The following is a 12,293-nucleotide window of genomic DNA, read 5'->3' on the forward strand; positions in this document are numbered from 1 at the left end:
AAGAGTATTTAGCCTGTATAATTTTAACTTAAGTGATATCTTCTTAGACCCTTCCCCAAGCACCACATTGACTCATGAGACCAGGGGCGGCGATTTGTTTCAAATATTGGGGGGGGGGGGGGACATGTGCTTGGGTACAGGTGCGTATCCAGGATTTTGTAACCGGGGGGCGCGAATTACTATCAAAGCGGAGCGCCACCATTGGTTGGCGCGCAGCGTACAAGAAAATTTCTGGTTTTGATAGCCCCCAGATCACCGGAAATGGCACTTCTCGGGCTTGAAAATGACCAACAAGATGTACACTTTTGCCTGAGAACCAAGTTTTTCCCAATAGTGTTTTTTCATCCATAACCTTTTTCAAGAGTGTCACCAGTCATACATCATGTTCGACCTCATCGCATCTCCTGTGGATCATTGCTTCCGTAGATAATACTATGTAACGGCCCCCAATACCCGTCAGCCCCACTTTTCAAGTTTTTAAGCCCATTATTTGTTCAGAATTTGAATAATAAATTCACTTCAAAACATACCCATAATGTTGCACAAAATTTCATCTATGGACAACCAATATAGAAAAACCCCCTTCAACCCCTAACAAACCGGTCAAAATTGCACGAGTAGAGGGAAGTATGATGAAGAATGTTGGTCAGGGAATTTCAAAAGTTCATACAAAGTTAATTTATTACTGTATAAATATTAATACCTCTTATAAAGGCTGCTTTAAAACTTCGATATCATAAAAAAATACAAATAATATGCTCGAGGGGGGTCTTCCCCTTCGCCCCCTTCCCCTTGGCTACGCGCCTGCAGTTAGAAATCTTGTAGGAAACAGGCGAAATGGAAACCCAGTGAACCCAAATCGATGTGGATCATATATACGATCAGGGACGTAGCCAGGAGGCAGGGGAGCGACTGCTCCCCCTTTCAGTGTCGAAAAAATGTTAAAAACTGTTGTTTTTTAGCATGGTAATTTGTCAGTGCTCTTTTGATCTTGAATACTCGTCAGCTCCGTTAACTCGATTATAATCGTAGGAACATTCTGGCATACTGATTCAGCACTTACTTAGTTTGGCAGATGCAATTAGCTAAATTTTAGCCTATAGCCTATTACAAGCCTACAGTTGGCCACTGCGTAATAAAATACCTATTGCCTATACCTAACTGCACTTGATGGAGTGTCACGAACCGTATGCACAACGACGTCGACAACGTTCGTTCTCATCCTTTCTATGATTCGTCCCAAGTTGTTGCACGAACAGCATGTTAAGAAGCTAAGCTAGCAATCGTACGTGATAAGCACTTCCTATAAATAATTATAACACTGCGATAACGATATTTTTTGTGGGCCACTGCACATCTGGCTTTCTTACAAAATATGAAAGTCTATATTGTCCATCAGTTAAGTTCGTCAAATGTATTTAAGTCCAGACATTGGACAATAAACAAGAATCATCCCACTGGAAAATGTTTAAAAGAGCACTATATTTTTGTCTTTCTGATATAATATGTAAAAGAACCTGTAAAAGAATTCAAACAGGAAACAAAATCTGCTGATAATATGATATCATATGAAAATGATGAAACCGGCAAAACATTGCACCAGAACGCAACTAAGGACCTTCTATCTCAAAGGGGAGGGGGACACCTCCTCCCCTTAGAGCCCTCCCCATATCAATCGCAAAATGAGCTCCCCCATTTCAAATTCCTGGCTACGTCGCTGTATACGATTGTACGTACTAGAGATGTACAGACATTATGATAACAATCATGAGTGACAACATGTTAAACGTCACGTCACAGGTCACAGAAACGACCACGAAGAGTCATTTACTTCATGCAGCATGTGTTGGATGAAGTTATAGCCACCGCCAAATATGACTTGGGTAAATAATCTCACGCATTATTTTCTATTTATAGCAACACAAAACAACAATGCCACCAAATATTGGGGGGATATTAGATTCTATATCCCCCACCTAAAATATTGGGGGACATGTCCCCCCCCCCCGTCCCCCCCCCATGATCGCCGCTCATGCATGAGACATCAAAAGCAATAGGATAGCAAAGTCCAGATTGGCTCACATTCCTTGCAGTTGCACTTAAACTAATATAAAATACTACTATGATTATACTAACCAAGCATCAAAGGAGATAGCATCATCTGAGGAGACAACAACATTGAAGGAGACAACAACATAAAAGGAGAGATCAAAATCAAACGAGACAACAACATGATAACAGACAGCATAGAAGTAAACAACAAAATACACTGCCCTTTCGGCGTTCCATAGAATTTGTAATTTGAAAGGTTTGGCTGTATTAATATCGCGAGTGTAGTTAACTAGTGCGCTGTTGTATCATGGGAGGTAAAAACTGTTTTTACCTCCATGGTTGTATGTAAAAGTGGTAATTACCGCCAGAGTGGTTAAATTAAACCCGTTGTTACAGTTGCAGGTATACTGTTTACGGGCATGGGTCAGAGGACAGCCGAATATTACTCATATTTCAGCGAAATTGACCAATCAGCGTGCTTCACTCGCAGCAGATAAAATGTAAGTGCGCATTGCAAGCTCTTAATTACTAAAGTTAGCGGGTAGAATAAAATTTGCCCCATGATCACACGCAAAGGGATGGTATGATGTATAAGAAAGCAATAACTGTTCAGCCCCCCCCCCCCCCCCAAAAAAAAATATGGCCACTAGGCCTAAGTAAACAACACAAACAATTAAGCCTCATTTTCGAACTGAGGTCATTTTTGAAATTATAGCAGCTTTATAGAATAATCTTAAACACTGTTTTCCTTTTACTTCGTATAAATCTGATCCTTCTTATTTTTAGAATTTCTAGGAGAGGCACCGCCAGAGATGCCCATGGCACGAGCCGCCACTGCTCCCTGTAGAACCATGGAGGTAAAAGCAGACCTCCATGGTAGAACTAGCCGTTCATACACTTTCACGCGGAAACGGTACAATGATGTTTGCAATACCTTGTGAGAGGCATAGGATGCAAACTATTTGTGTAAAGCATTCATATGTTGGCATTGCTACCTGTATATGCCGTAACTTGTGGTGGATGAGACACTCATTTTTACAAGCTGTTTTTAACTATTTCCCATTAAGCCCACCCAGTTGGAACAATTTTTTTTCTATACTGTAGACGTGCCATGTCCCGCTTCAGAGCACTCTAGTATTGTCAGTACCAGCAGTATGAATATCATGTTTCTATCAGATCAAGTTTAGGAACTTTTTTTGTACGGTCAGATAGGCTACAGGAGAGTAGTTACCTCTTCAGTGAGAAGAAAATGAGAAAATTGTTTCTGTACAGACAATACATGAATACAGACTGATTGATATTCATCAAAGTTTGTTAATGGACCAACCACATCCCACTCACCCACTCGAAACAAACCATGAAACCCTTCAATGTTTAGCCAATCCATCTAAAGGGCAAAATAATCCTTTAACTTACTTTCTGTATAAAGTCCAAGAACTGTTTTTGCTTTCATATATATTTTAAAACACAACAACCCAGAAAACTACCTGATATCTCCCCACCCACCCACCCACCCCTCCCCCAGCTCCCACCTCCCCCAACATTTCACTACAATATCAAAATCATCCAAACAAAAACTCTTCCATCTTCCTCAAAACTCTACATCTATCCCTCTTCATACACAAATTTTCTCTTATCAGTGAATAAACAACCGAGAGTGGTATGAATGACCAAAAAAAAAATGAAAGTAACATCAGGGAGGGAGTTTGAAGACATTTATTGGAATTGAACTTCCAACTTGAACAAGATTTTGGGCTTGATTCTAAATTTACAATAAAACAGCAGTTATTATGCATGAATCCTATGACATAATTTAGTAATAAAATCATAAAAAAAAACATTTGGCATATTAAATTAAGCAACATTTTCTTTGATATTCTTTGATGAATCGACTCACATCAAATATTTACTGGAGTAGTACGATATCATAATAACATTGCGTGAGCTTTCTATATTACATTTTCTGTAATTAATTTGCACCATATTTTTGCCAGTGAAAAAAAAAACACAGAACATGTTCACATTTGAATATGATACTGTCATCATTGTGAAATTATCCTTCACAACAAGACGTTTGAAGTTGAGAGGAAAAAGAAAGGGCTGAAATTTGATTGACTCAACAATATCGACATGATTTTCTGCTCATATGTGGTTTCACTCCTTAGTTACTTGAAGGGGGGACATTTGTGCAAAAATGATGTAGCACTTTATAAAATAATATTTACTTGAATTTGTAAATATTGTTTACTCACTCGACCTATGAACAGGTACATTCCTAAATATCGCAATAAAAAATCATTGTGATCTGAACTGCCTTCACTTCCATGGGAAGCATTAAACACATACACACACATTTGCACATGCACTCTATTAAAATTCAATCTGGTAATAAAGTTTACATAAGGGATAATAGATAATACTTTAACATACAAATTTACTATTTATATATCTGTTATAGGCTATACCAACATTTCTGGACGGGTTATCAAAATTCAGCACATTCTTTCCATTAAAAACTTCAGCAAAATTCAATACAACCTTTAAGCTAGTTTTTCAATTGATGGTGCAGAAAATATAAAAACAGCAGACATCATGCAACACTCCTGTGATGGCCAGATATATTAGATGGGAATCGACACGCGCCAATTTAAATTGATATCTTCCCATTAATTTCAGTTGAAATATCCCAGCTTCAATTCACTAAATGGCAGATCACACTATTAGTGGTGAAATAAAATGTTGTCACTCTTAAACCTGGCTTGTAGGAGACTTTCAAAGAAAAAAGAGGACATAAGTTTATGGTGAACCTATGTGCAGTCTACATTACTATAATACACTGGCAAGAGATTTTAAATTGGAACGCGTCGATTCCAAGGCATCTGATACAAATGGCCGACCATGATCTTTTTTCCACCAGAAGTTAATTGGCCCCAAGAGGTCTATCTACGGTGCAAACCGCAACTTTGCTGAAAGTGAATTGCAGGTAATACCAAAATGGTAATCTCACCCACATCTGCAGTAATAGTTACATGGTTTTAAACCTCTCCATTTGAAAAGAGCCGTGCTCTAGTGACTTAGCGATCCAGCCCTCAGTTGGTGGCAATCCCCATTTCTTTGATGGAGGACAATGTGGTTTGGCAAAGACTTTGGTGGAAATACTTTGAGTTGTTTGAGGGCATCTGGGAACATTATGGAATCGTTAGAGAAATCCAATGTGGATTTTGATTATAGGTGATTGACTACTTGGAAGAAGTCGTTTACTTTACTCTGCCAATGTTCTTAGATGAAAAAGATGTCGTCAATAAAATCTTGAGTAGAAGGGAAGGCTTAGAGAGCGTCGAATCGAGGGGCTGTTTTCTTCCAAAATTGTGCCGTGAAATAAATCAGTATGAGAGGATGCCATCCTCGTCCCCAGAGCGATGTTCACCGTCAAATTCGAAGATGTTTCAGTATGAAATCTATATAAGAACATATTACCTCAGCTTTAGGACAACCGGACTTCTCAAGTTCTATTTTACGAGCATCTGAGCCTTCAGGGTGGGACATGTTGGCGTACAGAGCGGTAATTGTCAAGGTGACGAGGATGGCAATGTCTCTCATGGAAGTAGATTCCTTAGCAGGTTTGGAAAGAAAGGGAGCAGTACCCTGAATTTACCTAGGAATATGTTTTGGTAAGAGAGGTTGACTATATCAGAAAGGCAGTGTATGTGAATAACGTCTTTCGGTCTTTCAACGTAGTTAATGCCCCGGGAGAATCCCACCGTCTCTTAGCTCTCTTTCAAGACTTCATTATTCCCCGCTGGATGGCTTATCTGGGATGACTCCATCTTTCACCATTCCTTCCATCTTGGAGTCGGGGAAGTACTCAAGGCTGGCATGTTTGCTTAATATCTGGTGGACTATCTTGTACTCCTCGCCTCGTCTCTCGAAATCTTTGGCCAGAGTCCACGTCATGTCGTATTCCAATCTGTAAGCACCGATGAATTCGTGTGGACAGCTGCTACCCCATTCCTGTAGGAGAAATCGGAAGTTAGAGATTTTCAGAAAATGTCTAATGAGTTGTGACAGATAAAGTTGTGAGTGTATTGTAATAATTCTTTGACGGCGCCCGGGGGACACATGGTTGTGGTGCCCCAGGAGAGATTGATTGAATTGCCCACACTTTGGTGTGTAGGTGTGACAAGTTACCAATGACCAAGGCTAAGTTGTAAAGCGCTACGATCTCGATGTAGCAGCGCTATATAAGTGTCTAATATGTAATGTAAAATACTCTGTTCGGACTTTTACTGCGCCATCGTTTTGCTTCGATTCGTCAATTTCCTGGCAACTTTAACCAAACCTACCGAGTCCTGCTCAAAATTATAACTTGTAATTAGATCAATCGAGAGGCATTCTTCCAGAGTACTTGAGCAAAGGAACTATTAAAATTACAGATTGTGAACTGTACAATGAATTCACCGATTAAGACAACATGTTTTTTATGGAAAACGAGCAAAGCAAGTTACGGCTAGAATGAAATTCTAGCCTTCAGTTTCTTTGGTCTATTCCTTTTGTCTAAATCAGTCAGTTTTCCATTATTCATTTATTTTTACAACACAAATATTGATTGGGAAGGGGGGGGGGTAGTTTAATTGATAATCATTTCATCAATTTTGAAAATTTCTTTGTCTATAATTGGACAGCTAATTGTAAGAACCCAACTTACTTATTGACCAAAAGATCTCTCACAAAAAAATAAGACATATTATTGCTGGTTAATTTAGGTAAAATATAATATAAAAAAAAGTTGTGATGAATTTGATTGCAAAAAGTGCATTTGGTTGAAGAAACAGACTAATAGTTCTCCAGCAACTCCACACCATTTTACATTTCTTTGCTCCAGACAAAATTGCTTATAAAGTAACTCTACGAAAATCGATTTGCCCAGTTCTGGTCAATTAATCCAAATCTAGCGGTTGCTGTTCAAAACTTAACTGCGAGTCATGAAAACCACACTATTTGACTGCAATGAAATATAATATTTGACTGAAATGAAATATAATATAATATACCGAGAGAATAGTTGCTATCGCGTGTGATCTGAAAATCACATGTGAAAACAAAACCGGATGTTTTCAAACTTTTCGACTTCTTGGATGCTTCTTTTGAGAAGTCAAGATAGACGAATTTACACTCTCATAGGGTATTAGTATCCAGAGGAGGGCCCACAGTATCCATACTTTATCCAAAATTAACTCACAAAGTTGGTTTTGTCGTATGGATTCTTGTTTAACCCAAGAAAAAAGGGCTGATAATTATGGCTAGCAACAGTTGAATAATGGATGACAACAATCAAAAGCAAAAACAAAAAGCTTCAACCAATATTATGCAATATTCATGCAAAGCCTTTAAGGAACATTTCATCTTCCACAAAAGAGTTGTAGGTAAATACAGTAGGGAACACTGTACAAGTGTACATGATATTGTCAATTGACTTTCTCGACTTGTTAAGTGAAGTGCTGAAACATCCTCGCATCCTCCTAGGTGTTTTGATACTAATTTCTCGGTAATATTTTTCCAAATTCATTCCGGTAAAATTCAAGAGTGACAAACGATGTCTGAAAGTCTCTCTCGACTCCATTTGCCATGTTGACATCACTTACTGTACTCTGTTGTTCAATGCCAAGTGCAGTCATAACATTTTCACCCAATTGTAAAATCTCTAGTTCCATGATACAAAATTTCTGACAATTTGGTTGAAAGGATAGTCGAGATGTCTCGAACGTGTATTTTTTATATGGAAGATAATTAGTGAACTACAGAAACACCACTACACTATTAAGGTAGATACTCATATAAGTTACAGTTTGAGAGAAACTAACATTTGAAAATTACCCAATCCTCCCCTCCCCCCTCCCCACCCCCACAAAAAAAAAGACCTTCAGCATAACTCAGGGAATCATCTAAGTGTAAACAGTTTGCATAGTAGTTTTGAACTCTGAATTACTACGGCTCTTATAAAACACTTTTGTTCCTGTGTACCAAAACCGCTATGCATCTGTGCAATTGTATAGCAATTTGCCCATTTTACATGGCATTTTGTGATGCGATACCTGAGAAATGGTACTGTAGGAACATGTAAGGGGTTAGGGGGAATTTAGGGGTCATTTTCAAATCTCAGTTTCTTCTTTTTAATGTGTACTTCAGGTGAGTAAATGCTTTTGGTGCGGTTGTTTCACATATATTTTCTGCTCAACTGCGAAATGGGCCTCCTGACGATTCTTTTACACGATGAACTTTGACGGCCTAACCCAGTATACTTACATCTGGCGATAATATCGAGAAGTATCGTTGACCGGAGTCTCGGAGGTAGAGGTAGTACATGTGTCCCGGTCTCTTTTTAATGTTACACGCGGCGTGGTGGAGGTCTGCATCTCTCTTAGCCTCTTCTAGTACCTGTCTGGCTTTATCCTGTAGATGCCTGATCTGTTCGGCTATCAACATCAGCTTGTTGCCAGCTACGGCCTTCACAAAGTCGTCACCCTATCAAAGTTAATTCAAAAACAAAAGAAGTGAATTGTTTTGATTTGTTGTTGCTTCGTCGACGGACGAGTAACGATTAAACGTCGTAGAGAAGGTTTCCCTTTTTCCTGTTAGTAAACTGTTGGACTAGTTAAAGAATTCTGTTACAAAATTGCAAGAAGGCAACTAGAAATTGAAGTGGTATATTCCTAAAGCAAATGTGGATTTTTGTGATTATACTTCTAATTTATAGGATAAATATGGCTGGAAATCCGGTGCACATCACTGATACTGCTTCTGTAAATCTCTATTGAAACTATGTATGTATTGATATGTATCAGGAAGCGTGTGAAGAATACCAGTTTTCCATTTCTAGTATAGTTATTCTTTGTGGGCCAAGACACTTTCTGCTGAAAGCCAACAAAATTGACAGTAATGCTTTAAAGAAAATTGATGTTAGACACAAAGAAAAAAAAAAAAAAAAAAATGCAAGCATCAAAGGTTGAACATACCTCAGATACAAATTTATGACTTTGTAAAATGTGAGCAATAATATTTGGAATGTTTTGCCTAAAGATAATTTATCATCTGATCTTTGTCAATGTAAATTGTGCAACACTTTCCACTTGATGCAAGTGGCAAAGTTTCTACTAAATCCATGTTAGCGCTCCCAGAACATGCCATGCCTACTTTCAGATGAAATTTTTCTTTTTTACGTATAAATTGCTAGAAGTTTCAGCCTTGGCAATCATAGCATATATTTTACATACTGTATAAAGGTCTAATGTGTGAAATTATAAGGTTTTCAAAAGCACGCTTACAACTGCAGCAAAGATCACAATCTCTCTCAACTAAATCTCCCTATGTCATGAAAAAAAAAAAAAAATGTACACTTGGATAAATCCTGTGATAAACATCTATTTTGAGATAACTCCTTTTCAAGAATTTATTTATATACAGAACTGGAGCTGTTTTTTTTTTTAAAACCTGATTTGAGCATTGAAACTATTCTTAGTTTTTCTCCTTCCATCTTTTAAACCTTTGTTAGATGCTCTGGTTAACACATGCCTTGTGCTGCCATTTTTGCCTGTACTGAGGAATACTTACGTACCCACCTACAGTACGTGGTTTTACGAGGCAAGCATAATTAACACTCGGTCATGTTTATCACTAAATGTCTGGAATGGTTCATTTTTATGACAGATCTCTTCCCTTTCTGAACTTGTGTGGCTCACAGGGGCACCGATTTATTCGCAGTACTTGACATTTCACCCGAAATAGAATGCACATGGCATTTAACATCTAAGCACTGCCATGAAGGTAAGGAGATTACTTCTGTGTGAGCATGACTGGAATCTTGTCTGCGATCTTGCATGGGATATGTTTTGTATTCCTCAGTATTAAAGTGCTTAAGTTGCCATTTAGGAATGTAAGCATGAAGAAGAGGAACATATCTGTCTCAAAAGTCCTTGGAACATTCATTGAACAATGGGAGGCCTGATGAAGATTCAGCTAATGTTCATCCAAGGAATAATTTATTCAACACAGTATCCCACAATTTGGCAAGGTAAACTACTTACAGTTTCTGTTTCTGTTAAGTACTCTTTAAAAACCCCTCTGGGGTATCACAACGAGGAAGTTGGTACGCAGTGCTAGTAACAATGCATGGGCAATCTAGTTTTAAACACCTCAAGACTAGGGCTCTCCTTGAGGGCCAAAGATTGCATATTCCAGTCTTTTATAGTCCTAGGATAGAAACTATACTGAAAAGCACAATGATTATGTGGAATTTGTGTATAGCAGCCACGCCTCCCTGGTTTCAAGAAGGGATTAGTCTCGTTTTGGGACTGCAACTAGGCCATTAATAATTTGATTAAAAAGCATGAGTCTGGCCCTTTTCCTTCTTTCTATGAGGGATTCCCATTTCAAAGTCTTTAAGATCTCAGTGACGCTGGATTGCCTACGGAAATCACGAGTTACAAAACGTGCTGCTTTCCTTTGAATTTTTTCTATTTTATCTTGGTCTGAGACCTTATAAGGGTCCCAAATCTGAGCTGCATGTTCAAGAGTAGAAGGACACATAGACATATAGGCCAGTTCACGTAATTCTGGTGGGCAAGAGTAAATTGCAAGTGCCAGTGAACCACAGTACCTATGGATTTTTATATTAGAGACAAAAGTTAGAACCTTAAGACGGTCTGCGAAGTACACAAACTCTTAACATTAAATATATTATCCCCATCACCTGACACAGATAATGTTCAAAATCATGAGATTATCATTTTGGGGATGTATGTAAGTAAACTATCTTTGTTTGCTTAATGCTTATAGTCTATACAAATACCTTTTGAACCTGCTCTGCAAGGGCTACTAAATCCATGGGATCAGTCATCTTATTGGTCCTGTCTGTGTTAACCAATTGAACCCCAGAAGGCTGGGACTCTGGTTCCACAAGGGCTACAGCTGGTCGACAGAAAAGGAAATAATTAATGCAATTATAAACAAGTTATCAAATTAAACTTGTGCACAGTTCCTTAAACTCCTGGATCATTACAGTAGCTAAATGATGCTAGGCTACCTATACTTGACCTAACAATTGTAACAATTGCATAATCTATGCTAACAGTTACACCTAAATTACCGTTAATTTGCAAAATTCACAGCCTGGTGAACATACTGAACAGCTGCTAAAACCTAATTTAATCTCTCCTGACTAAAATGTCTCTTGTTTGCCTAAAAAGAAACCTGTATACACTGCCATGACAGTAAGAAGCATTCAAACTTAACAAATATTCCCCTTTTCCAGAACTAACTGCAAAACTCAGAACTATCGAAGCCTACACAAGTCCTTTGTTTTCATTTCCTATATTTTACCCGGCTTTCCAAACATGATATGGAGCATACAGTACTAGCTGCTTGCTGTGAACCATATGATAAATGGTTAGCTACACGGCATAAACTAGCCCAAGTTAGTATGGGCCAGGGAGGAAGGATAACGATGGTTACGCCTAGGCTAGGCCTACTTCACTTAGGCTAGCCTTTGGGATAGGATATTGCTTATGTGTAATACTACCACTGACCAGATGTTGTTCGATCCATGTTTGCTGTTGAGATGATTCCTGATCCACGTCTTCTGGTGACCTTCAGATTTATAGAGTGCGAGACGCAAATTAGTTCTACCGGACTAAGTCTAGCACTTATCGAACGTGTAAAGGAACGTGACGAGTAAAGTAAGGTGGTACCAGGAACAAGCATGTAGTAGTTTTGCGAAACGCTGATCGTGATTACATAATGCTTTTACGGCTGGTGTGACGTAAGTAAGCCTATTTGACAAAAAGATCACTGGCTACCGTTATCTGCCCCCCCCCCCACATAAACACCCAGCATCCTTTCTTACTAACAGAGTGTATGGGCAGCGCCAAAGGGAGAACTCAGTGTGTATCGTTATTTTCATCTTTTGAAGGGGGAAAAAAGTATCTTATTACTACATAGGATCGCTCTTTGAAAGTAACGGGTAGGCTATGGAACGCGAAAAGGGAAAACTTATTTCGTTGTCTAAACAAAGTTTTATGTTGTCTAAACTAAAGTTGTTGCTGCTGTTTTACCACGTTGATGTCTTAAAGCAGCACTTTGCGGCCTTTTCTGTGGTGTTTATCAACCTCACTGATTCCACGATGCCATAACGACATACATAACTAGCTTATCTATTCAAATCTTACTTCAAATGGTGGCATAAAAGT

At 38.5% G+C, this 12,293-nt stretch overlaps 1 protein-coding gene across 1 annotated transcript; it reads right to left on the bottom strand.

Annotated features, from left to right (window-relative positions):
- Positions 1 to 3,753: 3,753 nt before the first annotated feature.
- On the bottom strand, positions 3,754 to 11,824 carry LOC139976026 (uncharacterized protein C1orf50 homolog). The gene is made up of 4 exons (XM_071984413.1): positions 11,634 to 11,824; positions 10,898 to 11,016; positions 8,356 to 8,574; positions 3,754 to 6,063 (listed from the first exon to the last, which is right to left on the bottom strand). Exons 1-4 carry the CDS (start codon positions 11,806 to 11,808, stop codon positions 5,842 to 5,844), a joined length of 735 nt encoding a protein of 244 aa, XP_071840514.1. The 5' UTR covers positions 11,809 to 11,824; the 3' UTR covers positions 3,754 to 5,841.
- Positions 11,825 to 12,293: the final 469 nt, after the last annotated feature.

Source organism: Apostichopus japonicus, chromosome 11, assembly GCF_037975245.1.
Source record: "Apostichopus japonicus isolate 1M-3 chromosome 11, ASM3797524v1, whole genome shotgun sequence".
NCBI classification, from domain to species: Eukaryota; Metazoa; Echinodermata; class Holothuroidea; order Aspidochirotida; family Stichopodidae; genus Apostichopus; species Apostichopus japonicus.